Below are 27,852 nucleotides of genomic sequence, written 5' to 3'. Positions count from 1 at the left end.
CGATGGTTTCAACGAACAGCATCCAGCGACTCTCTGCAACCCGCTTGATGTCCTCGATCCACCTAGTGAGGGGTCGACGAACACTGCGCTTACCGGTGCGGAGTCGCCATTCCAGCACCTTGGAACCCCAACGTCCAGCGGCTCTTCGAATCATGTGGCCTGCCCATGCCCATTATTGTTTCAGCTTCGCGACTCGCTGAGCTATGTCAGTGACTTTGGTTCTTCTGCGAAACTCCAAGCACAATATCGCTCCATCGCCCGCTAAGTGACTGAGCCTTCTAATGAGGTCTATAGTTAGAGACCAAGTCTCGGATCCGTAGATAGCTGGCAACACGCACTGTTCGAAAACTTTCGTCTTCAGACACAACAATTTTGGACGTAACTAAAGATATCGCTGAGTTTCCTGAATGCTGCCCAGCATGCTGGATTCCACGGTCACATCTTTCTCGAAATTGGATCTACCTAGCTGGACTGCGTGTCCTAGAATAGGTATACGATTATATGTATACCTATTCGTCTACAATCTCGAGCGTAGAGTCCTCAACAATGATTGGGTGGACATTAGACATGCAAAAAAAAAAAAATTCAAAATTCATTTATTTCAAGTAGGCTCAGTTTACAAGCACTTTTGACACGTCAGTTGACTATTTGTAAAGATTCTACCACCGGTTCGGAAGGCAGGTTCTGCTGAGACGATACCGGCAAGAAACTCAACAGTTGCTCTTTTGAAAAAGTCATACAGTATTATAATTTTTAATTGATAACAATTAAATTACAATTTCTTATAGTTTTATTTCATGTATGAAGGTGGAAGCTGATCCAATGGCCTCCAAGCACCTTTATCGTTAAGGAACTCATCAATAGTGTAGTAACCTAAACTAAGCAAATGTTTTTTAACACATTGATTAAAGTTGTGCATTGGCAAGTCCATCACAGTCTTGGGGATCTTGTTATAGAAGAGTACACCCAAACCCACAAAAGATTTTTAACTCTTTGGAGACGATATGCAGAAATAACTAACTTATGCCCGTGTCTAGTGTCTATGCTAAATTTATTACAGTCGTATCTAGTAGGTATACTGAGCCGCTCGATGCTGGCGGCTCGAGGTCGTTTTGTTTGGAGGTCCATGCAAGTCGGACTGCATCCAAGCTGTTGGACGTAAACTGTTGGACATAAACTCCAACAGGGGACGTCCAACAACTGTTAAAGAAGTTTTTTTTTTATTCTTTACAAGTTAGCCCTTGACTACAATCTCACCTGATGGTAACTGATGATGCAGTCTAAGATGGAAGCGGGCTAACTTGTTAGGAGGAGGATGAAAATCCACACCCCTTTCGGTTTCTACACGGCATCGTACCGGAACGTTAAATCGCTTGGCGGTACGTCTTTGCCGGTAGGGTGGTAACTAGCCACGGCCGAAGCCACCCACCAGCCAGACCTGGACAAATTAAAAAAATCTCAATCTGCCCAGCCGGGGATAGAACCCAGGACCTCCGTCTTGTAAATCCACCGCGCATACCACTGCGCCACGGAGGCCGTCAAGATGATGACAGATGATAATCATGAGGTATCTAGGTACTAATAATCTTTTTGAACTAAATTGTGAATGGACGGACGGTCCTATGGGACTAGGGGACCCTAAAAATTGCTTTTATTAGATTTGGCATAATTAAAAACAGTATGGTGTGATGGTAGATAAAGCCACGTGGTAGGCACGGTTTCGTATGTATTTAGTTGTGACCCTTTAAAGTTTAAGTGTAAGTAACCTTTGACCTGTTTATCTGCTATATTGTCATCAGCTCAGTAAGTCAAACTTTTATGACGCGAAGTGAACATGGCAACAACTCACGAAAATGGTCATCAAAATCGCATGTTTGTAATTAATTCACGCTTGACATAGAGAAGTGGCGGGCGAAGTAAACAATATTTTAATTTATGGAGATAACTTATTATCGATGTAGGTAGGTACCAATATCGTCTCGGGCGTGGCTAATTAAACAAATAGGTATAAAAACACCTATAACAGTGTCCAATTAACCTTTATTATGATTGATAAGAATAAGAGATGTTTTCAAGTGTGTTTATTTGTCAGTTTCTGCTAATAAAGTATGGTTCAAGGTAAACAAAAAGTATTGGAAAAATACTGATAAATCATTTCGGAGTCCTACCTACTAAAATTTCTTTGAAGTAAAACCTAACAAAATGAATAAAATTTTCCATGCCCGACCTAGATCAAGCTAACCTCTTAGTCTAAAGATAAATATCACAGCCTACGTGCCTCGGATTCCTAGAGCACGTTAAGCCGTCGGTTCCATGTATTATTAAAATCTGATATTAATCAATACGGAAAATTTCATTACGATTTAACTAATTTTGGCACATTTTCTTTCTTTTTAATTATTGAGAAAGAATACAATAAGGAACTTAAGCTAACTAATAACTATACTAATCATGCCCACGTGGAATGGTGGCAAGAATACTGGCTGCATTTCCGCGCTGGACGGCCAGGCTGACTCTTTGAGCAAAAAATGAGCCAGCCCTTCTGTCACCAGTCGAGGCAACTAGCCGCGGAGAAATAATTAGAAGGATTTTTTCGGCACTGCGACTCCATGGCCTAAAGTTTTCCACGGAAAAAATTGAGGAGTAAAAGGTTAATTTTGAATAGACAATATGATGAGGAGGTATGATAATCATAGGTATTATGTAACAGAAGAATGTTGATATTGCAAGTGAAAAGGAAGGAAGAAATTCAATGAATTTTGTTACAGTCAGTTCTTATAACCTACTTACACTAAATGCATAATTTATAGGGGAACTTAATAGGTAGGTATTTTATTTTTAAATTATTTTATTATATTGAATTTTCTAATATGCAAGGTTGGTTAAGTTAAAATTCAAAATATTACCGTTAAATATACGATTTTAAATTTAAAACAAAGTCGGGCTAGTTACACCGAATTTAGCTAATTTATAACTTAAGAACGGCTGGACCTTGTCTCTGCCTGCTGCTGTGCTGCCTCGAATAGCAGAATAACTATTATGAGATTGGAAATATACAAGAAAAAAAAATGTAGGTAAGTATTAAGAAAAATAATTTTGTCATACGTTTGAATGGAATATCTGTAGAGAACTTCCATACATTGTAATGGGGTTAAGTAAAAGTTTGCACCGGTTTTATTGCCAACAAAATTAAGGCTGTCCGCTAGATTAACTAGAAACTGTCCTAGATAGGTATGTAGTATATGTAGGTACAAAACTTGTATGTTTCTCTACTTATTTAAGTTACATTTTAATCGAGTCAGCCTTGCGATATTTTGTAGGTCGTAGTTTTATCTCTCGCAGGTTAAGAATTTCACCCGGACCCTCGTGGACTTTAGCTATTTGTGGATATTTGTGGACGCGTCACCTGTTCACAGCATGTGATCGCATAATTAGGTATTTTGTTCTTTACACAATTAAACAACTACGCGTTTACTGAGTGTTTTAATTGACACAAAAGTTGAAACAGTGTAATATCATAAATATTTTAAGAAATGTGCTATTTTATGTTTCCGTAACTACTAACTTAAAACTATGAGGCTCTTATAGCATCACTTTCTGGTCTATCTATGAAGATCCTTTGTCTCTGAAACGCGTGGAGGTAAATGAATTTTAATTTTTGATTTTGATAGGTGTAACCTACCTACTTTTATTATGTTTACTGGATAGCCAAGTTACCTACCTAGATTTCCCTCAGAAGGTCAGGTCTTCTCTCTTATAAAGAGGATTTGACCTCGCAGTGGATGATGAAGATGTGTTTCTAGATTTTACATAAATTATAAGGTCCGCCTACTTCCTAGTGGCCTCTTATCGCGACCGAAAAAGCAGATAAACTGTAGAGATCAGAGTGACACCAAGAATTCCAATTAAGCGAGTGTCTTGTATGTAAACAACAGATTACGTCTCATTATCTATTTATAATTACTTTATTGCCGGTTTTTTAAACTGTCACCAAGTACTTAGAGATTTTCGTAACTAAGAGGAAATGCTTTCTGATTTTTTTTTTTTCTGTCTGAGTAGGTGCCGATAGCTCCCTGCGGAACCTCTACGGCGTCACCGGGGGGGTTGGGCGAGCGCAGAAGCATCGCCTGTTGTGACCCGAAGGCTGAAAGAAAGATAGAGGACGGAACGGCTCTCTAAGGGCGTCTCCTATGAGACTCGGACCTCGGCTTAGGGGGCCATTCTGGAGGAGGTAACCGTGCCCTGAGTGAACCAGTCCGGACGCCCCCAAGATCGTGAGTTAGAAAACCCACGTCCGGGTGACGTTAGATATCGGGGACCTCGTCTTCGCCAGCGAAGACGCTGTGTAGCTTGTAATTGTGTTACCTGGGAAGCATTGTCGGTTGTTATGTCATCGTCTGGATCGTAAAGGACGTTCTTGGGACGCCTCTGCTTGCAGTTAGCGTTTAGGTTGGGAGTGTAATTGCAGGCCTCAACCACTAGTTGGTTGGGATGGATGGCAGCTCTGTCAAAATAGTTTTGAGAGAGCTGTTTCATGTACTTAGCTATTGTCGGTAATTCTAGATCTCTATGGAGGTCATTATTGCGTAAAAACCACGGCGCGCCCGTGATTTGACGCAGAAAACGATTCTGTAGGGTTTGAAGCGGCCTAAGGGTCGCTTTGGGACGGTGGGCAAACACTACACTAACGTAGGTTAAGATCGGACGGATGGACTTTTCTGATGCAATATCGGTCGTGTCTAGTTACCACCCGGAGGTGTTATGGCTTCAATTCCATTCCTTTTGTTTGTTCATTCTTATTTTTATTTTTGTAGAACTAATTTTGGAATTCATATTGTTTATGGATGTACTTAATATTTGGTTGGGATACAATTTGGAGTTTATTATTGTGAAATCGAAGTAGTACCTACTTCATAGAGAATTGTTTAGATATGCGTATCAGATAGAGATAGAGATCAATCGAATTTATAGCCTTTATGTATATAGTTTCAACAATTTGCTGCCTTGTGATTTAAAAAATGCTGATTTATTGTTCGTTAAATTATTATTTTTATTGTTAACTTAGTTATTAATCTCTTAGAAAAAAGTATCATCAACAGCTTGTATTCGTCCACTGCTGGACATAGGCCTTTCCGAGAGCGCGCCACCACACATCCTCCGCCTTCCTCATCCAGTCACTTCCCACTACCTTCTTGATGTCGTCGGACCATCTAGATGGAGGGCGTCCTACACTGCGTTTACAGGTTTACTTACTTTAAGAAAAAAGTACTTATATTTAGGAATAAATAATGGTTTATCTATACTTATAATAAATCTGTAAAGAGGTCAATTCTGTACATGAAATATATTTCCAAAATGACTATCAAATCGATACTGATGCCAAAAATGTAATCAGTAAAATTTCTCTGTCTGTCTGTATGTTCGTTATAGAAACAAAAACTACTGGACGGATTTTAACGAAACTTGGTACAATTATTCTTCATACTCCTGGACAGGTTAATAGTATACTTTTCATCAAGCTACGATCTATAAGAGCAGAGAAGTGATAGGAAATGTTGGGAAAACGGAAGAAGTTACTCCATTTTTACAGCGATATTACTGTAACGGCTAGATTAAAAAGGTCTGAGGGCGGACGAACTCGCGGGCGTCCGCTAGTTTGATAATAAATAGTTATTAAGTTAGAAGTTCTATTTTTCGCTCAATTAATATGAAGGCGCAATGTAAATGGTAATAACTATTAATTAATGTTGTAACTTCTATATTTTGTTTTATTTATACAACAACTAGATATACAATACATAGTACCGTTTTTTAGAGACATAACAAGAAACATGAAAGTTTTCGTTATTAAACCTATGGGGGTCTACCAGACCACACGTCGGTACTAATGTAACTAAAACGGCACGTCGGTACTTAAAGGTTAATTATTGTAAACGATAATATCAATTTCTTTCCCAGTATTGTTTATAGGTACGATAAATTTTAAAGACAATATTTTGACCTAGAAAAAAATCAGAGTAATATACCCACTTTGAGATTAGAGCCGGGGTGAAATAGAACTGTACGAACTCGGGTACAGAACAAGTCAACGGCTACTGTGTTTTGTTTTGTCTGCACGCGGTGACTCATCGGCCAGTGTCAACAGATAGGTGTATGGAGCGGGTAGGTCAACGGAATACTTACTAATAACTAAATATAACTTTTTTGACGTGACAACGTCTTATAACCTGAGCCTGCACACTCAAAAATAGATGACGTCATGCGACGTTCCCTCGCTATAGGGTTGCCAACTTTTTTTACAAGAAATAAAGTATATTCTGGTCTATGAAGATTATTAAATAGTATTTTAGAAAAACGGAAAGTATTTTATTTATTTTTGAAAAATGCAACCATTCTATCAGTATTTTCTGACGTTGTCACGTTCAACTATCGTCAGTAAACCGTCTTTACAGACAACCAATTTTTATTTAATATGTTAGTGGTTCTATAGACTCTAATCAATGACGTGCACTTTATAGATGCGACAATGCGCTGCCTACCTTGTGGGGGAGTCCTTACAAAACTGTATCGGAGAAGGAATACGTACAATTTATAGATATAATGCTTATTTAAATTCTCATGCACGCCGATGATTCGAGGAGGGGAGTAGGAGGTAGATTTGGAGGCTTCATCATCATCATCATTTCCTAAACCTAAGGTTGCCTGGAAGAAATCGCTACTTAGCGATAAGACCGCCTTTTGTATGCTGATCTCTTCTTAATATGTTTTTATTTCACTTGTATTTATCTTTGTGGTGTGCAAATAAAGAATCTATCTATCTATCTATCATTATCATCCGATAGACAGTGGATACTGCTGGAGATAAGCCTCTTGCATGGAATTCCAAACAAAACGGTCTCGAGCCGCTAGCATCCAGTGGCTCTCTGCAACCCGCTTGATCTACTCTAAACTATAGCTTGGCAAATTCGTTCGTAACACTGTTCGATGGTTCGTAACACTCCCGGGGCGGGAGGGGTCAGCGATGCCCTGCCTGGACGACTTTTACCCGCGCAGTCCTTTCCTCCCGTCGCCCGTATATCAAGCAAAGCGCTCAATATTTCATAGCCCGACCTTATGGTTGATTCGAAACTAGGGCCTCAAAATTCCTATATAGGCTTATTGGACTAACAAGGCAGACCAACTAGACTGCAATGTACATTTCACAACTCTGTGTGTTAATTAAATCACCTGTGTCGAGTCACATGTGTAGACATGTAGTTGACATGTGCATGCTGTTGTCCGCATGTCTGCAGCATGACAGGTAATGTATGAACACACGGACAAACATAGTTAGTGCTACTGTCGTGGTCTGTAGCACATACTCTAAGAGACGGTAACTGTAATACTCTCTACTAAGTTTAAAGTTATTTATGAAATTTAACTTACGTATTATGAATATCACTGCATAGATGTTTAGACCTAATTCCTGTATGAATTGCGGTGGCATAAGAAAGTTTACGAAAATTAATTTAAATTTTAACAATATTTGTTTACTAGATAGGTGAAGGTTTTAAACGCCTCATATTAGCATTAACGTTATATTTTTTATATTGAACGTCAAGACGACTAACACGTATTTACCAGTAAAGATAATGTAAGTAATCCACACAACAATGTACCTACTTATTATTAACGAAAACAATATGTAAAAGAAGTCTTGTTCAATCTCAAATTTACTCTGCCTATATGAATATTTTTTTTGTTTCCTTACAGGCGTTTGATAAACAAAAAAAAACTTTAAATAACTGATCATCGCCATTTTGGAATTTTGATCAGCTGTTAGGTTAACAACCAACCAAGCAACAAGGAACCAAGTGACAGCTTTAACGTTTTCTATGATTTGTGTTAATAATAACACCTGACTACTATAAATAATGTAATGCAGCACTGTCTCTTAGCCTATATCTAACAGACAAGAACATCTTTACTAATTCATTATCTACTTGTTAAAGGAGACTTGAGCACCCATTATGTCAAAGATAAGATTTTGTAACGTATGCAGAATTCACTTCATGGCACGTGTCATAATAAATAAACATAATTGTTTATCAACTCAACGAGTAATGATCATCACAATTGTGATGATCATTATTCCATTCAAACCGTGATACTTTATTATTTTATCACAGCAATACTAATGAATGGATTTTCACGTGGTTAGATCAATAAAAATCTGAGCTTGGTTTTATTTTTAATTTGAGTATATCAGGTAGGTATCCTAGTAGGTATCATAGTTTGCTGTGTGTCGTTAGAATTCGGGATTTAAAAAAAAGAATATGAAAAAAAATACAACCGACTTCAAAATCATAAAAATAAACTAAAAAGCCAAAAATAACATCGTACCGCCTTCAAAGTGATCAGAAGGTAGCACATACCACATACCACATGTTATTTTTTCACTTTTAGTTTATATTTCTGATTCTGAAGTCGGTTGTATTTTTTTATAAAGTTTTTTCAATTTAATTGTGCGTTTATGTTTATAACTCTTATAAGTGTTCATACATAAAAAATGTATATACACGTCGAATTGTTAATCTATTCTCGGTTCGTCTCGGTTGAAAATGAAAACAGAAGAAACCCCATCCTCCTTCTGCCCTGAACACATCAATGCAGCTTAATAATAACCATGTCATGGTGGTAGTTCTTCGAATGAGCTTTGTCTCAGAAAGCTGATCGCTCTACAAATATCGCTTTTTTAAAAAAAAGTATGTGTCAGCTCCGACGCATGAATGGAGTTTAGATCGACTATCCTAATACGTGTATGTTGCCTTGCAGCATACACTATGTACGTCTCAATACTACGCTTGAAAAGTGAAAGGTGTGTACGCTATTGGCGGCAGCGCACGGTGAAAGGTGCGCAGAATAGGTTGCGCTCAAAAGCGTAACGCTGTCATTCGTTCATCTTATTTTACTGCCCATATTTTTTTCATACCGGGGGCTTTATATAAAAATTGATTCGTATGGAGTAACTCCAAAAATATTTAAGTAGGTATTTTTCCTAAACTGTGTAAATGGTACACATAAGGACATGTGAACTAAGTAATTCTTTAATTCGCATGATAAAAATCTGTTTGTTGATCTTTGAACTGATAATGTATACGATAGTGATAAAGCAATTTGTATAACGTGATTGTTATCACACCTTGTGATGTGATAGTACCACGCGGCCTCCATATAGTAACCATCGAAATGATATAGGGTTACCACTAATTAAATTTTGATTATTTATAAGTCTCTATGACTAACAGACACTGCTGAACCCGGTCTGAAGGGAATAATTGCAGGTGATATAACGTAAGCCAACGAGTCAGATATTAATTTATATGTTTAGTATGTATATCAACCAAAAAATAGTAAATGATAAATAAAAGTAACATAAAGTGGGCAAGAAAATTTATTTCCCGCGCACGAAGAATTCTGTACGGTTGGTGTATGGAATATCCCGTATTTTATCCTGTTTTTTTAGTATTTATTGTTATAACGGCAACATAAATATATCGTCTTTTTTATTCTCTACAAGTTAGCTCTTGACCACAATCTTACCTGATAATAAGTGATGATGCTATCTAAGATGGAAGTGAGCTGACTTGTCGGAAGTAGAATGAAAATCCACACCCCTTTCGGTTTCTACACGACGTCCGTGGCTAGGGTGGTAACTAGCCACGGACGATGCCTTTTCGGCGACAATTATTTAACTGTTTAAGTATCACGGTTCATGAGATACAGCCTGGTGACAGACGGACGGACGGACAGCGGAGTCTTAGTGACAGCCCCGTTTTAACATTTGGGTACGGTCATGGAACCCTAAAAATAACAAAAAAATCGAGTGTGCTTTCGACCATAATATGACTAAAGTAAAACATCTCTAACTCTTCCTCTCAACGTCCGTTCACCTCGCCCGATTACATTTTCATTTTAAAGAAGTTATATTTCAAAAAGCGTAATTGTAGTTATTAAAAAAGCTTTATCAGTTGTGTAAGCAAGCGGAACCTAAGCTTATCTAATCAGCTGATGCAAATCGCACACCTACTCCCAGGTGCGGCGCCGCCAGACGGGCAGGCGTTATCTAAGTCACAACACCAGCACGCGAGACCGAAGTGTTATGGAGAGCTGATAGGGTTGACACTTATACAAAAAATAAATTATAGTTTTAAAATATATTTAAAGATAGAACCTTTTACATAAGAGCACTAGAGTATTTACTACAAATGAACCCAAACGATGGGTTCTTTAGGAGTTTTTTTTCTATAAGTTCATACATAGAGACATTAGTTCCCTTGTTGTGTTCTACTTTATATTAATGTTCTGAAGAACTGTTTGTGAAAACTTGCACATCATGCCGCACGTCCTGTATGCCTGCCTGGTTTTGCTATATCGTTTCTATTATGCACCAACAATCTCTATTGCAGTAATATGCTCTGTTGTACCTAGTCAATGACCCTTGGGCATGTACAAAAAATTCCCATTCCTGATTAGCACTATAAGGATATTATTAAACGCTTACACCTATAACGTGAGAATCTTCAAGTCAAGAGTACAACACAGAGCTGGAGTAGAGACCTACGTTCTAAGTAAACCCGTTATTACAGCTGTAGTTTTAATAAAAATAATTTACATACGTGAATTCGTAGCGCACGATAAGATTTATTATTATCATTCGCGATTATTTTTAGATTCATAGATTATACGTTATCGGAGCTTGTAATAAGCAAGATTAGGCTTACATGCTAGATATTTCTATAAGTAGCAAAGTCATTGATCAATGACTCAATTTTTAAAGTTATGTTACCTTGAAATTTAAAGAAGAATAAAGTTTTATAATTAAGTAATACCTACATACCTGACAGTAGATCCAATTATTTCTCAGGTTGGGGTATTTCTATAATGCTGTCTTTTTAAAATACCTTTAATAATTTTCACCCGCATCTTCCACTACGTTAATGAATGATGATTTATCAAATTATCAGTAATCCTACTTCTTATAAGCCGTTGACTGTCTAAAATTATTATTTTTCTAATTGAATTTAATCCTTTAATAATTCCCCTAACCAAGAGTGGGAGCACACGATGCGTTGCATTGCGGCGGTGCAGCGCCAGAGCGGTGTCGCTGCGTCATCTTACATAGAAATATCTGTGGCATGTCACACGATACGCTCCGGCGCCGCACCGGACTTGCAACCACCGAGATGAGGCGGGAAGGGGTAATGCATTGCGACGTTGGAGTGGCACCGCTCAGTTTTCGATCTATTTTTCTTAACACTGTCCAACGTTGCGTCGCACCGCTCGTGTGCCCGCTGATACGGTGAAATTATTGCAATGCGGCGCCGCACCGCATCGTGTGCCTTCAGCGTTAAACTTGAGCGTATCGACATCTATATCATATCGATATGTAAAAAAACCAAGGACAGATTTTGCTATTAAGTCATGATAGCATATCAAAGAACACTTAAAAATTAGCGCAGTATTTCATTAAATTTAATTCAACAACAATTTCAACTATCTTCACAAAGATATCTCTTACCATAGGATTGCAATATTATAGGTACTATAAGTTACCGGGCAACACAATCACAAGCTACACAGCGTCTTTGCTGGCGAAGACGAGGTCCCCGATATCTAACGTCACCCGGACGTAGGTTTTCTAACTCACGATCTCGGGGGCGTCCGGACTGATTCACTGAGGTCACGGTTACGCCCTCCCGAATAACCCTCTAAGCCGAGGTCCGAGTCTCATAGGAGACGCCCTTAGAGAGTCGTTCTGTCCTCTATCTTTATTTCAACCTCATCTTTTCTCTCATCAGGCGATGCTTCTGCACTCTCCCAAACCCCCCGGTGACGCCGTAGTGGTCCAACATGGAGCCATCCATAAATATTCATTTAAATATAGGTAGGTAAAAATCGTCAACAATTATAAAAAAACGATAAGGTGGCAACCCTATATAAGACAAACATTCATATTGGCGAGGGCATCTCCAATCTGTACATATTTATTGAAACCGCCTTGCTCTGCGGACCGTACACTCACTTACAAAATCTAATTATTTTTTAATCGTGTTTTTTTATTGTGTACTGAAGTGTTAATATACAACGAGATGGCTGGCTCCAGTTTGTCTATTGTGAGTTTAATTTAAATAATTGTTATTTTAATTCCAGAATAGTTTTATATGATACATATTCAATTTCATTGTTATTTTTGTTACTTACTGTAAATAATGTTAAAATATTAGCTAATTTAAAAATTTAAAATTTAAGTATACCTTACATATTATTTTTTTTATTTTTTATTATTTATGATTTAGTTAGCTGAAACAATAAACACTTAATATTTAAAAATTTTTCTTTTTCTACCTACATTTTTCAAAACAAAGAACATAATATATTCAAATCGAACTAGAAATTTTCAAATTAAAGGAAAACAGTACAGATATAAATTATTTATTATTTAATATGACTCGTTCTTATTTGTTATTCATTATTTATCTTTAATTTAATAATAACATAATAACTAAGTATTATTTGGTAAAATAAAATATTATGTGTTTGACTTAATTTTATGCTGGTACTTATAATTTCTAGCTTTCTTAAAAGTCTGTCCATCTGTTTGTCCGGGCTAATATTTGAAATGGTTGAACCGATTTCACTGGGACTTTCACTTTTTAGCCCGGAAAAATTTATGGTTCCCGCGAGGTTGGTGAAAAATAGAATTTCACGCAGACAAAGTCTAAATTCATCCGCTAGTGTATAAATGAACATTAATTTTGTGGAAGATAAAAATAATAAACTGTTATTAAAATGAATTGTGCCGATAACCTCACGTTGAAGTTTAGCAGTTACGATGTTCCCAAATACAGCGAAATCATTGTTGTGGTCATTAGCGAAAGATAAAATTGAGAAAAATTAATTGGATTAACTGTGTTACATCTTGAGTAGGGTATTGTTTACATTCTTCGCGGGTCTGCCACACACTCGACGAGTGATATGGGAAGTAGCGAGGGAAGGAGGCGGAGCCATAGTGTAGTCTCGTTACTCGTCCTGCCGCATGTCACGCTCCTCGACCTGCCCACCGCTCAATATTTCGTCGGTCACATTTACTATCATACTTAGGTACCTCTGGCAGGGGCAAGGAAATTTCTGCTTTCATAAAATAGGGCAGGCTATTGTAGGGTCTTAGTCCTTGACGTTAAACATAGACAGACAGACAGAATTATTTTCGTGTTATGTGATTATTGAACAATAATAAATAATTGATTTGTTTTGCTATGTTTTGTGAAACACCAAAGGATCCTCGTGACAACATCACTAAGAGTAACGCCATTAACACCTATCAGAAAGTCTCGTTTCATCCAAATTTATCATCGAACTCATGACCTCTCGATGTTGAATTCGGCACTTATACTGTTGAACTATTCAGGCTTTGATAAACTAAATAGGTTTAATTAAATATCACGTGTCTCTAACGGTGAAGGAAAAATCGTGAGGAAACCTGCATACCAGAGAATTTTTTTAATACTCTGCTTGTGTGAAGTCTGCCAATCCGCATTGGGCCAGCGTGGTGGTCTATGGCCTAACCATCACAAATTTTGGAAATGCAAGAATGCCAAAACAGTGACCAAAAATCACAAGTGACTGTCATAAACTATATAGGTAGGTAGATTAAAGAGAGTTGATTACAAACCGGGATCCGTAGAACTTTTTTTACAATTGTTTAATGTCAAATTAATACGAAATATTAATTAGACATTAAACAGTTGTAAAAAAAGTAGCTTCATCTCGATGAGACGATCAACTTTTTTATTTACGAAAATTCTTGATTCAGGAAATAAAAATTTCTGAGCGCCGGGACGAGCCGATAATGTACCACGCAATTTGTAGGACTTTGTGGCTGTTCAATTGTAGGTATAATTATTAATTAAGCTACAGTAAAAAACAGCTTATAAAAACCTCGTTATTGTTACAAGTTCGGAGGACAGTAGTTACTATGTTGTTACTAACCGGATGTTTTTCTACTGTTGATTAATTAATAGTTATACACCTTAGCAGCCACAAGTCCTACAAATTGCGTAGTACATTGTCTCGTTACGACGCTTAGAAATTTTATTTCCTGGTAGCTCAGTTAACTACTAGAATCAAGAATTTTCGTAAATAAAAAAGTTGATCGTAGCAGATGTCAGTGGTGATAACTTGTCATCACTCTCTTTCTTGCTAATTTGTCTGGAAGTCATGTTTCTGGAAACAGATTACACTCGACATCGAAACTGGTTTTTTCCTTTTTTTTATTCTCTATAAGTTAGCCCTTCACTACAATCTCACTCATATGTGATGATTGCAATCTAAAATGAAAGCAGGGTAACTTTTTTACAGTAGGATGAAAATCTACACACCTTTCGGTTTCTACACGACATGGTACCCGAACGCTAAATAGCTTGGCGTTAAGTCTTTACCAGTAGGGTGGTCACTAGCCACAGGCGAAGCCTCCTACCAGCCAGATCTGGACTAATTGAGAAAACCTCAATCGGTCGAGCTAGGGATCGAATCCAGGACCTCCGTCTTGTAAGTCCACAGCGCCGTCGGCCGGAGATTTGAAGGAGACTTGGTGCCAGTTGATTCGTAGACTATAAATAATATTCTATCAGGCATTCAGAAATTGTGTAGTAGGTAGGTACCTACTTTTCTTTAAACTTATGAGAAAAACAATACCAAGAAAACACACTAAATTAAATTATAATTATCTTGTGCCCACTATCAGGCAACATTGTACTTAACAGTTCTTTCAGAATAACTTTTTTTTGTACGTTCTTAAAAAATCCAAAGTTTATATATTAAGCTATCTGATTACGAAAACTACATGAAATTATGCTCATTTTCAACAAATTTTAAATGATCAAATAGATAAAATCCTCCAAATAAAATTTTATGTATAATTTGCGCGTCAACAGTGAAGAGATACTTTTTTCGTTCGTTATTTTGTTTTATTATCTCAATTATTGGTAGTTAATTTATTTAACCCTTAACTGCCTACTCTATATTTCTGTCCCTTAACCTGCCTGCAGAGTCTAAGACCACTGATCGATTTTTACATACGTTAATTTTAGAACTACAGTATTAATCGAATGTTTCTGTAGGTAAGTATCTGGTATAATGTACCTATTAACTCGATTTCTACTTCCTTATAATTGTGTAAATAAATAGTATATAGATAATGATTATTTTGTTTACTAATTAAAATTATAATAATAATTAATGAACTGATCACAAGACTTAGTCTTATGACGATTTGATGCTGTTAGCATATTTCGTTTCTCATACGACTCGGTTTTATCAACAAAACTAGATATTTCTAGTTGTGAGATGATTGACCGATCATTATAATAATCGGTTTGAATAAAGGTTACAAAGTTAACAATTTGTTCAATAAAATAATTGATGACGTCCGTTTTATTTGAAATTGTATATTATTCAACGTTAGGTAGGTATATTATTTTTATGTCTGAAACTGATTAATTTTTTACGCCTAACAAAAATTCTATAAAATGTGATATTTTATATTATAATATTCCAATTGTCCTTCAATTAATCGGGAAAGATTGTATTAGGAGTGGGTATGACAATATACTAACGGGGCAGGGATCGAACTACCACCCCTCGATGATGAGCCCGACCGCTCTTACCTATTATTGATTATATAGATACATAACTAGATAGGCAGTAATAATATCTATAGAAGGCTCAGAGCAGTGTTACCAACTCTCTAAAATATATATCCCTAAAGTTGGTGTCAAAAACCCCTAAAATCGCCTTAATTATTGAGTTGTCCCCCTAAAAAATATAAATTCATAATAATTTAGAAATAATATGCTGTCATATGTTTCAAAAGTCTATATTTAGGTAATACAGACAAAATACTACGTCTTTATCTGAAGATTCAGATTTTTTGAAATCATACATGTTGACAATGAATAAATTTACCAATTTTTTTTATTCGATGAAAATTGCCTCCAATTGCCTCAGAGTGGTTGTAGAATAACGTATTATATGTCGTTATAAGTCGCTAGGCCAAGAAAGAAATATTAAAATTATCATCAATTTAAAAATATTAAAGAGTCCAAAAATCCCTGAAAATACCCCTAAAAATTTCAGACCCCTAAAAAAATCCCATTTCACTTATTTGCCCCCTAAATCTGGGGGGAAAACCCCTAAGTTGGGAACCCTGGCTCAGAGTCATTCAGCGCGCCTTGAAGTGAGCTATATGTTCAGAGTATCACTTTGTGATCGTATCGGAAATGAAGAGGTGGATGTACAAATCTCCCAATAGCTTGTAACGCATTAGCAGTACCATTACAACTAAACAGTGCAACATATGTACAAGGGCGATAATCACTTAATGCCTTAGTTAGGTGTGTACCTAACCTAGGCACCAATAAAGCGATGAAAATAAATATTTATTCCTATGAAAATCACATGGAGTTTCAAAGACGATAGTGACGGACCGGGTCTAAATAAATATAAAGTAGGTGTATTAATTTTTATTCATTCACGTTGTTCGCAATAATATCTAAAAATAACCTTATCAAATTATATATCTATTCTACATACCTAGATAACTAGCGATTACAATATATTTATGTCTTATTAGGTATTAGGAAAAGTGACACGTGAAAAGTTTTACAAAACCATCATTAGCATCATTGGCTTTCAGTTATATCTTGTTCATCAGGTTTACAGGTATCCTAATAATTTACGAGAGTTGCAAAAAACAAAGAAATACAAAATATTTGAAAAAAATCTATACTTAAATAAAAAGCAAAATTAAAAATTTTGGAAAATCCTCACGACGTAACCGTCGTCAGAGAATATCCGCCGGCGCTGCCATTAAATGAACTTAATTACAGAATAATTGGAGATATTTTATTGCTGTAAAAGTTAAAATAATGATGGCAACCCTTTAAGTTGTGGACTGCAGTGCCCCCTGTTGGGATTTCATCGTAACACCTATCTAAAACATATCCCGATCAACCCCATACATAAATACTTATCAAGTTCTATCGAGTTTTGTAATAAGTAGTAGCTAATAATTTAATTAATGTAAATATACTGCAGCGCCCTTATGTGAGTTTCGTGACTCACTTGCGGTTCATAGATAGGTGTTATGGTAGTTCGTAACACTAACAGCTGTCTATGAACCCTCACTAATCCATTCAGAACAGTTTTTCAGTTCACAAATAATATTTTTACTACAGCGTCCCTTGATAAATTGGCACCGTAACACCCATCTAAAATCATGCACCAGCCAAAGCCGAACTCATCACTGAAAACCGCATCAAAATTGGAGTAGTTGTTGTATCGTAAAACCTATCTAAAAATATGCACCAATTAAACCTAAGCCTGTCACTGAAAATAGCATCAAAATTGGACTAGTAGCTTTCTAGATAAGTGGCGATATTGTCTTGTACAAACAACCTCCCACTTCAGACACATACTAGGTGCTTTTATACCATCGTGGGTATAAAACACCTAGTGCTGCTCAGTCGCCCAGATATTATGTAAACCATCATGTAACATGACAACCATTGGGACGATAACATTAATTAGGCCAAACTTGTTTTCAACTCAAACATGTACCACAGTGCGAAGTGCTCATTTGGGTCAGGAATGACGTTAGTGTTTCGATTGTGCAATTCACAACTCCGAGATCCATTGTACTTGCTTATCGTGAGGTACTTCACAGACCTCCAGATGAGTACTTGTGACACGAGATAACCTTAGGGATATACCTCCAAATGTTATCAATCAGTGCCCTATGTGACCCATCCTTGCATACAAATCATTGTAATATTGAATTTTTGCTATTGAAGAGTTAATTTACATAGACATTCTTCTATTATTTGAATTTAATTGAACTATTAAGTATGTATTTTATATGACATTCTATAAAGCAATATAGAAGAAACAGCGCCGTAAATAGCCTTTTCCGCGCCCTGTGCGAGCTACTATAACTGCGCCCTATTTAAGTAGACCCTTTGCCTATCATACCACCCACTGTGTCTCACTCACTAAAACTCAAACGCAGGTTCACTACTGCAAATGCGTTGCCCATTCTAATGCTTAATTCTGTCTATTCTTGCACCCCCTAGAGTGTGCCCTGTGCCTGGGCACCGAAGGCACCGCCCTATTTAAGCCACTGAGCAGAATGCTAAAACGTTTGGAAGCATGTCTTCCAACCAGACGAGATAACACCCGATAAAGAACAAATACAATCCTATATTGAACTAAAAACCTTTAAACATAAATCTATATGTTTTATTAAGCCAAGCCATTTACAACAGATAGAGGTCATATTTAAAGTAATGACTGGTAGACAGCTGTTGTAACTTGAGGTTAGAGTTCTAATAAAGTGACGCCTGAAGGAAAGTTATGACGAGATCTTACTGGAGATTTGCTTGTCTAGAACAAGACTTCACTCTTTGGCTGGTGGGAGGCTGCAGCCGTGGCTAGTTACTACCCTATTAGCAAATATGTACCGTCAAGCGTTTTAGCGTGTCGTTACGATGTCGTGACAAAACCGAAAGGGGTGTAGATTTTTATCTACCCCTAACAAGTCAGCCCACTTCCATCTTAGATTGCATCATCAGTTACCATCACGTGAGATTTCTTTTTTATTTAGATACTACATTTTCTATTTAGATTATTTAGATACTACATTTTAAAAGTATCTACAGTGAATAGGCTGTCAGTTGATTGATATACCCATTATAATTAGGTTAACTGCATTAGGTTTCTAGTAATTATCGCTGACACTACTACTGTAGTACGTCGTGGTTATCAACTGACCTTTGTAGTACTTGTAGTAGATCCAAGTTGTAAACTATAAAGTTCTAGATCTTGATGAATGCAAGTACCTTAGCTACCTAGTTGTTGTTTTGTCTAAGTTCTATATTATTTGTCGAGATACGAGTATGTAAACAACTGGTGCCTATTGGAATTATCCACTCATACTCATAGTGATCATAGTCACAATTTAACGCTATATACTATAGAACCAGGTATCTTCCTAGATTAGATTGTGTCATGGAATATTTTTATAACAACCTGTCTTCTCATTTATGAGATTTCGCTTCAACAATGAGAACTTGGTAGAATCAGCATCATTATCAGCCTAGCGGCCACACAAGGCCAGGGGTCCCTCGTTATTGGAGAGGAAATATGGAGCGTAAGTCCACCACACTGCTCCAATATTTTTAGCGACCACCGGGACCGGGCTTAACGTAGGTTTGTTTTTCTAGGTAAGGCAAGGTATAATATATTAATTTTTGCAGACGATTTAAAATTTGTAAGAAAGATCGCCGAAAGCCTACGAGATAGTATGTTGCCTTAATGCACTGACTGTTGGCTGAGGGAGATTTTTCAAAATAAATTTTTGTCATCAGAAATACACCCTGGCGTGCGGATTGGTGCTACTGTGCTTGGCGGCGCTGGTCCGGGAGTCGAACGCGCGACCTCCCTGGATGTCACATGAAAGCGGTATTTTCACCGAGTCAGCAGAGTGTCATACTGACGTAAGTATTTTTGTATTTTAGCTGGTAATTTTTACACCAAATAGGTCCTAGATTTGTATCCCATAGCCGGGCTTCATTTGGGATTTTGCAATTTTTTTAATTGGCTCAGGATTACTGACGAAGACTTGATAGCTTCCGAGAATTTTCTAGATTTTGCCAAACAATTTTACAAAATTGTTTGGCAAAATCTAGAAAATTCTCGTTAGCCGGACAGACTGTTACCTCTATTACGTTTTAGTCACCATTGTCAACAATTTTGACGGACCAAAACGGACGGGCTTGCTAGATGACTAACTTAGACCCTCTTGCTGTTCTAATGCGGGTTGGTGGGTTTGGTGTCTGATTCTTTATCGATCATTATTAGATGCTAATGATAATTAATTAATGACTGGGACCGACGGCTTACCGTGTCTATACGTAAGTATCGGGGTGTAACTTCTCTAACTTCTCAAATCCAAGCTGAAAGGGGAATGCCCATCCCCGGCCCAGGCCTAGCCTAACCACCCGGCAGTTTACTTATATCCAAAAAAATCATGATAAATCTACTTTAATAATGAAATCATTACTTTAAAAAAAAACGTTTTACGACATTTTTAATTCATCTGTAAGTTGTCCACAACGGGAACAAGCCAATATCGTTGGCCATACAGCCTGAGTTTGTTTTTAGTTGATATTTTTTGAAGACTGATGATTGATTACTTTGTTCGTTTCCTTGTTTGTTAAGCTTGTTGCAACAGAAAAAATAAAACAGCTTCAAATGTTACTTCGCCACCTGGTACACCGGCGGTCATTTGCACTAGAAGAGTAATAAAAAAAATATTTATGTATTTTTAATCAATTCTTGGAAGAAAGAATAGTTCCTGGAGCTTCGAGGTCTCTAATCCAGGATCTCTCTATTCGGCTCCTAACCGGATTAACGAAGCAGTTCTAGTTAATTTTTTTTTTTCATTATTTCCAGGATGAACTCCTCGACCTTTGCCAAAGGTGCGCGAAACTGACAAAGTCCAGGCTGGCCTATCCAGCATGTTGCTCCACAGACTTACAAGCCAGGAAATGGTGTTCCGACTACGTATACTTCGGCAGAGGGGCTTACGACTTCTATCTTATTTGAGGGTAGTTTACGAAGATTAAGTGTGACACTGACTTTACTAACTAAATTGATAACTATAATGTTTACTGTACCTTAAGTTTTGCGATAGGTTGTTTAATTATAGTTATTTTTAGGTGATTATCTGTTTAGGTAGGTGTGTAAATATGTCTGAAACAGAAGTGTGAGTGCAATTTGACCAATCATGTCATTGCTGAATCACGTGATAAATATTACGTTAATTTCGACTCCATATTTTATTAAATAATTCATCTCTTTGGGGGTTAAAAAGTCCAAAATGGACATCATATTTTTTTAAAAGTAATACCGAATTAAGCTTTGAGACATATTCAAAACTCTTTTTAACCGTTTTCAAAAAAAAGGAGGATGCCTCTAAAACGAAGGTTTTTCCGCTCAGTGCAGTACATTTTTGTATTTTTGAAGTCCGTTGAAATAAGGGCAAAATTCTAAAGTGAAAAAATAGCTAAAGTGTTCTATGGACTTTGTAAATATTATCATTTATTATCGATTCGCAGTTTTTTGAAACATTTTATTATAAAAATTATCAATCGCATTTAGTTTTACAACAATGACTAATATATTTAGTTTTACAACAATAATAAATGTGTTTGTAAGACTTATGTATGAATGTTAATCTATCTATCTATTTTTTTTTACATCAAAAAGATAAACCTGAGTCTGGTTTTGTTTTTTATACTTGCCTGTGATATAATTGGTACGAAAAAAGTATATTTCTATATATAGCAGTTAATTAATAGTACTTATTATTAAAAATCGCAAAAAATAACGGACGATGTGGATTTCTTTCTCACAGAACCGTGTAATGTGTGTAGTCCCTTACATTTATGTTACTACACGTGGCGAATGAAGAATGAAATTAGAAATGGCGGTGCAACTATTCTTGCTCGCACATTATTTGCGTCTAATATGCGTCACAGATCTTTAGTTTTAACTACGTAGTTTTAACTGTTTTATCTAATCGCAATTTCAATAAAAATCATTAAAAAATCTGGACATTTAATACTAACGGACACTACACACGGACGATTTTTCAGTTAGAACTACAGTACAGCCCCTGTAGCTTAGTGGCACGACGATTCTCCTTCTACGATCGCAAACGCTTCGAAAAAACAGGTCTTGATCACGTTACCTGTCGATAGCAAATGTCATTCCCACACATTTTTCTAGTTTTCGAAGCGTTTGCGATCGTAGTAAGAGAATCGTCGTGCCACTACTACGTCGGGCTACAGAGGCAGGTTTGTAGCACCGGTTACATTCATAGGTACCTATAGACTACCAAAATTACTTGAGTAATTTAATGACCCGCCATTTCTAATCCCATTCTTTATCCGCACGGGTAGTAGATTGCTTACCCAAAGATATGGCTGTGATAAGTTAAGTTGAAATGTTATGAAATCTTTTTAGAAATAAATTAATTGAAAATTAAATGAAGAGTTTTTCAATTTATCATCTTCATGGTATTTTTTAAATAACCCAGGAGCGTCTTTATAGGAGAGGTGATTTGGAGCATATGCCCACCATGCTAGTCACAGTGTGTCGGCGGGCATAGGCTCATATGTTTCACTCTCAATATAATCTGTAAATACAAACATACTTCTGGATGGATACTGAACCACTTTTTGGAGTCGTTTAATAATGTCCTCACTAGCGAAACACATGATTTACATTACCAATTTGATCTACGCAAAGGTAAGTTAAAAAAAAAACATCGTGAGAAAATCCATAAATTATTTTATTAATACTATTTCGACAATATGTTTAACAAGTTACAATATGTACAAAACTTTATTTCGTTCCCAATTCGCCTAAAATTCATTTTTATCATCCAACGGATTGAATAAAACATGACTGTAACGAAAAAAACGTTTTAACTTTAAGATTTTATTTTCATTGAAATAAATATAAATACATTTTAAATTTTTTTTTAAAATTAATATGTTAAATTCAATCCGTGTACTTAAACTAAGTAGGTACTTAAAGTGCTTGATTTTATCATAAATTTAATAAAGGTAAGCAACGTTCATTTTTATTTATTATTTGGGTAAAAAATGCGAAACAATTAGTGGTATTTAATTAAAACATCAACAAATTCTTACGATTACTTATACTTTAAATCTTTTTTTCGTATTTACATTAGTCAAATGTGTCTATGATATTATTAAAAATGTTAAGTCTCACAAAAATGTTAAAAATTAACTTTTAACATCAAAAGTTAGTAAAAAAATATTTTTGATTTATTTCTCCACCAGAAAATTAAATTATATTAAATAGTTCTTTCTATACGACTGACTTTCATTTTCATATATGTAAAGAAATTTAAATAAATAACTGATGTTACCGAATAAACTTAAATTGAAACTCACGATTTTTTTTTAAATCTTATAGTTTGTTTTTATATATTTCTTTATTTAAATATTAAATTCCTGGTGGAGAAATAACATTTGTTTTGTATAGTGACACATTAAATCAAGTATATAACTAAAAATACTTACTGTAAAAGCAATAAAGAAAAAAAGCTTTAAATAAAAAAGTAAAATAATAAAAAGAAATTACATCAACACCTATAAAAATATGAAAAAAAAATAAATGCCGATTTGCACTACGGGCATAATTATTTGTGTATGAACAATTACGTAAGCTGGTCAACGATTTAATGAAATCGTCTCGTGTTCAAAAATAAAAGAATAAACTAAACCGTTCACCAGAGCCTAGAGTGTAAGTTAAAAAGTAACTCGACGACTTTTAACTGGCATTATTTTCCAATTTTGTTTGAGAAGGTTACTATTAACAAGTTGTTTGGCGTAAATAGCTTATAGCTTGGCAAATTCGGTCGTAACCCTCCCGATTGACCGCGCGGGCCGGGTGGGGGGTAGCGATGCCCCGCACAGTCCTTTCCCCCCGTCGCCCGCATATCATGGAAGTGTCATCAACGAACTAGCCAAGCTATCACAGCGGCCATGTTTCTATGAAAAAAGCAAGCCCTTGACGGCGATTTAATTAATATAATATCTGAAGATGCAGGCTTAGTAAAAAGCGGGCTTACTTGGAAGAGTTATATGCAGCTTCTTGAGCATATTGGTGTTTAACGATAAAGTGATCGAGTTTAAATTATCTAAGTCACACTCGAGGCCTTCTCTTACATAAAAGACTTTAAAGTTGTAACGTTCGTGAACACATCTACAAAGTTGCGCGACTATCACACCACTTTTTGGCTACAGAAATCCATTTGATAGTTGACTATAGTACATTATTTTACACTAAATTTCTTTACAGATATTGGGTTTAGCTAAACTCAACTAGGTTTCTTAGTTTCCCCGTTTGGACGGACGGACATAAAACTAGCGGTGTTAAATCTACACGAAGCTTTGCTTTTAAAGTTTATCAATTTCTTTTGAAGTCAATTGTATAGAATTCTTACAAGTTCCCTTTTCAATTTCAGATTTTTATTCATAGTTAAATACATTTTTTGTACATTTTAACAATTATCACTTGAATTACACAATTATGTATTTAGTGTTTCTGAATAAATGGATATTTTACCATGTTTTTTAAGTTAAACAAATAAAAACAAAGACTATCATTGAGTTTAAAAGAAATTGATGAAATAAATTAACAAATAATCAAAATCTTCATTAATCGGTAAAGGTACAAATTGATTCAAGTATTTATAAATTGGAATAAAGATATTATTTTATATTACATACCATCGTTACTTTAGTGTTTAAAATACATTTATTCGCATTGTAGCAATTCAATTAGTCAAGGAATTATCCAGCAATATGTTAAAAAGATTTACTTAGTTGAGGTTACTTCACAATTGATGAGTTTCTTATAAAGATGCATGGAGACCATTGGATCAGCCTCTACCTTCACACAGGAAGTAAAACTAAAAATTTACTAACTATAATATTGTATGATTTTCTTTAAAAGAGCGACTGTTGAGTTTCTTGCCGGCTCTTTTCAACAGAGACTGCCTTCTGAATCGGTGGTAGTCTTTTCAAATAGTCATACTTGAAGTTTCAAGTATTTGGCTAAGCCTAGTTGAAATGAATGAATTTGGATCCTAAGCCAAGATTTCTTTAATACGAATATATCGTGAGTCTGCTGACTGCCAAACTTTTTAGGTAAAGATGGTTGATGACTTATATAAAATACTTCTCTATCACAATTTATTTTCACTTATCTGTCCATAAGAAAACTACATTTTATTTACAATACTACTTTACTGTACAAAGTGATTGTTTTCGGGGTCACAAGTTTCTTTACTATTTTGGAAATTTTCGTTTTTTAACAGTCTTCTTTGAGTATTATTTTTCGATTCCGGTAAACCATAAAGTTAGTCACGTTCAAGAATTTTTGGCAATAATAATGTTATTAAATAATCGAATATAATATAGCCATATTCTACTCATTTAAGTAATGCCGTAATTGAAACTTTTAACGTAACTGAAATTTATTTCGTGGAAACAGAAAATTTATTGGTCAAACATTTTTTTCAATTTGTTTGACCAACAAGTTTAGAATTTAGTGGTTTACCGGAGCTTAAGTACGTAACTGTATTTATGACAGCTGTGATTAATGAAATCGTTTATGGTCGGTACCTACTAAAGCAGAAAATGTAATGGAACATTATTACAATATTTTACATTGGACTCGGAAATTAGGCCTTCCTTATGTATTTTTAAAATAGAAATTAAGAATAAAAATGATCAATAATAAGTTGTTAAATGATTAAATAAATAACAATTAATAGCCGGGAACTACGAATTCAACTACGGAAATATGGCAAGGTGTGATAACCGAGTTATTCACCTTACAGATGAATTGACAATCACACAAAATTTAAATACTTCAGTAGTAATATAATTATTATGAAATACTGGAAGTGATTCAGTTTCTGTTATAAAATTTTATAACACTACTATAAAAAAAGATTATAAAAATCACAGCATGTCATCTTCAGGATGTTCCTTTTCATATATTTCTTGAAGTTTCTGTTGGTTTTTTACTTTTTTCATCTTTGCATATATGGAGGCTGCCTTGTAGTTGATTGGCCCGTAATCCTTGAGGTCAGCGTCGGCGTAGATGAACTGGTCGTCAGGTCTAAAAGCCTGGAGAATAAAAAATGTAAGATTTTTAGAAATTATCTACTATTTTTAAAAATTTAACAAATTTTTTTGTTTTTTTAAAAAAGTATAAGCTATCAAGTATATATTTAAAAAATATCATAAACTTGATAAAATATATTTAATTTCAATATTTGATAATATCTCTAGGTAGGTACAATGTTATTTATCAATCATCTCAAAAGATGATTGTAAAGTTATAAAAATTATAGAAATCTGAAATTTTCATCTACGCTACATTCTTATAGCATATGGAACATTATGGGTTTAGTAACTACTTGTTTTATTTTCCTTTTCTCTTTGCCTAGATGTAATCTATCATTTAGAAATTAAAAAAAAACAATATGAATAACTGTAATATTTATATCACTGCAATATTTATATCATAAAAGTATATACAATTACATAATAAATATAAGTTAATAATTAAAGACTGTACATTGATTTAAATGTATTTAAATTAGTAAATAAAATTTTTAATAACGATAATATTTATACATAATTATATTTATTAAACAATATTATTTTCTATATTTATAAGTTTGCGGAAAGCTAAATTAATTATATTAGTTGCAGTTGTATATATATATAATAACTATTTAATTTATTAATTAGTTAAAAAAAACATTGCAAAGCGTTACGGTGCTCTTTAGAAGAATTTTGAAAATTACCTTTTTTTAAAATATGTACGTGTCACTCTTGACAAAGCGGGCCTATAAACAGAAAGACAAACGTCACGACACTTCAATTATCATGCTTCATTAAAAGCAAATAATTATGAAAATTGAGGCAATGACGAACAAACGGCAAAATTAAAGAATTTCACAAGAAAAACATATCTATTGTGATAAATGTACTCATTAGGGTTGAAGACTGAAGATTACAATAATATGAATAGCTACTTTTAATCAAAATTAACTTTTTAATTAATGTTAAAATACAAGTACAGTGAGAAAGTGTTCGTAAATTATTTAGCAAAAACTAATTAATTTATAAATCACAAGAAATTGTTTTTGCTAAATTTATTGTAAAATAATGTTAAGTGTTAAGATGACCTTATGAAGGTAGGTCTCTACCTACCTACCTGCCATGCCAATTTAATTTAAACAACTTGAATTCGACCAAAATATTTTACTTTTTAACCGACTTCAAAAAGGAGGTTCTCAAGTTGACCGGTATGTTTTTTTTATTCCTTAAAATACCTTTGTTCCTCATTTATCACATATCACAAAAAATATCTTTTACTTAAAAAAAGCGCAAAAAGAAATTAATTTCCTTATATTGTAAAACAATAATATTACATAAGCATAAGCAGTTCATGCCAGTCAAATGGCCAGGGCCTCGTGTTCGTAGCAACCGGTCGAAGGGCAAAACATTAATATTTGTTTTAATATACCCAAATTTTTTTAATTAATTAAAGTTATAATATAAAATTGAACTCAATGCATTTTCTAACAAAAGCAATTATCTACTCGTATTAACTACTTATACTTATTTTTGACTAGATGCAGATTAAAAGAAAAGGAAAATAATACTAAATTACCAATTTTGAGAAAAAGAAACCTGTTTTTTACTCAAAATATAAAAAGTAATGGTGGCTTCAAGTTGGTAATACTTTCATGGATTAGCTCCCATAAGAGTCCCAGTAATCTTAGCCTATCGCCTATCGCACAGTGCACTTGTAAATAAAACTGACCTCGATTCAGTTTCATTACCACAACATTGATACCAACTCAAACTGGATACATACGACAGCTCATCTAAGACAACGACGACAAAAATTTCTAATACAACAACAGGAAGTCATCCATTTTACGTGCTGCATGCCATTTGCATGTCTGCATCACCATTAAATCAGGTTAGCACTGGTTAATATAATTATAACATAAGTCAATTTAAAAAATCGAAGACACATTCATTTTAGTGTATACAAAACTATAGACTTTCAATAACTAATTAATTAATTTGTTTGTTTGACTTGCTTAAACCTCAATTTATTAACCTA

At 35.0% G+C, this 27,852-nt stretch overlaps 2 protein-coding genes across 3 annotated transcripts in view; one reads left to right on the top strand and one right to left on the bottom strand.

The window, feature by feature from the left end:
- Positions 1-12,004: 12,004 nt before the first annotated feature.
- Positions 12,005-22,148, top strand: LOC112046707 (uncharacterized). The gene is made up of 3 exons (XM_024083452.2): positions 12,005-12,155; positions 19,464-19,592; positions 20,551-22,148. Exons 1-3 carry the CDS (start codon positions 12,132-12,134, stop codon positions 20,701-20,703), a joined length of 306 nt encoding a protein of 101 aa, XP_023939220.1. The 5' UTR covers positions 12,005-12,131; the 3' UTR covers positions 20,704-22,148.
- Positions 22,149-25,693: 3,545 nt separating this feature from the next.
- The window catches only part of LOC112046705 (uncharacterized), a 413,809-nt gene continuing 411,650 nt past the window's right edge, over positions 25,694-27,852 (bottom strand). Inside the window, exons 20-21 of one of the 2 annotated variants that reach the window (XM_052886799.1) lie at positions 26,519-26,560; positions 25,736-25,832 (exon numbers count right to left, since the gene is read on the bottom strand). The gene's annotated coding sequence lies outside the window, so the exon portion shown is untranslated. Of the gene's footprint in view, positions 25,833-26,518; positions 26,561-27,852 lie in introns of both variants that reach the window. The other variant, XM_052886800.1, reaches the window with a different exon arrangement.

This window comes from Bicyclus anynana, chromosome 18 (genome assembly GCF_947172395.1).
Source record: "Bicyclus anynana chromosome 18, ilBicAnyn1.1, whole genome shotgun sequence".
Taxonomy (NCBI): Eukaryota; Metazoa; Arthropoda; class Insecta; order Lepidoptera; family Nymphalidae; genus Bicyclus; species Bicyclus anynana.
The sequence above is the reverse complement of the archived record's forward strand: the minus strand, read 5'-3'. Positions and strand labels throughout refer to the sequence as shown.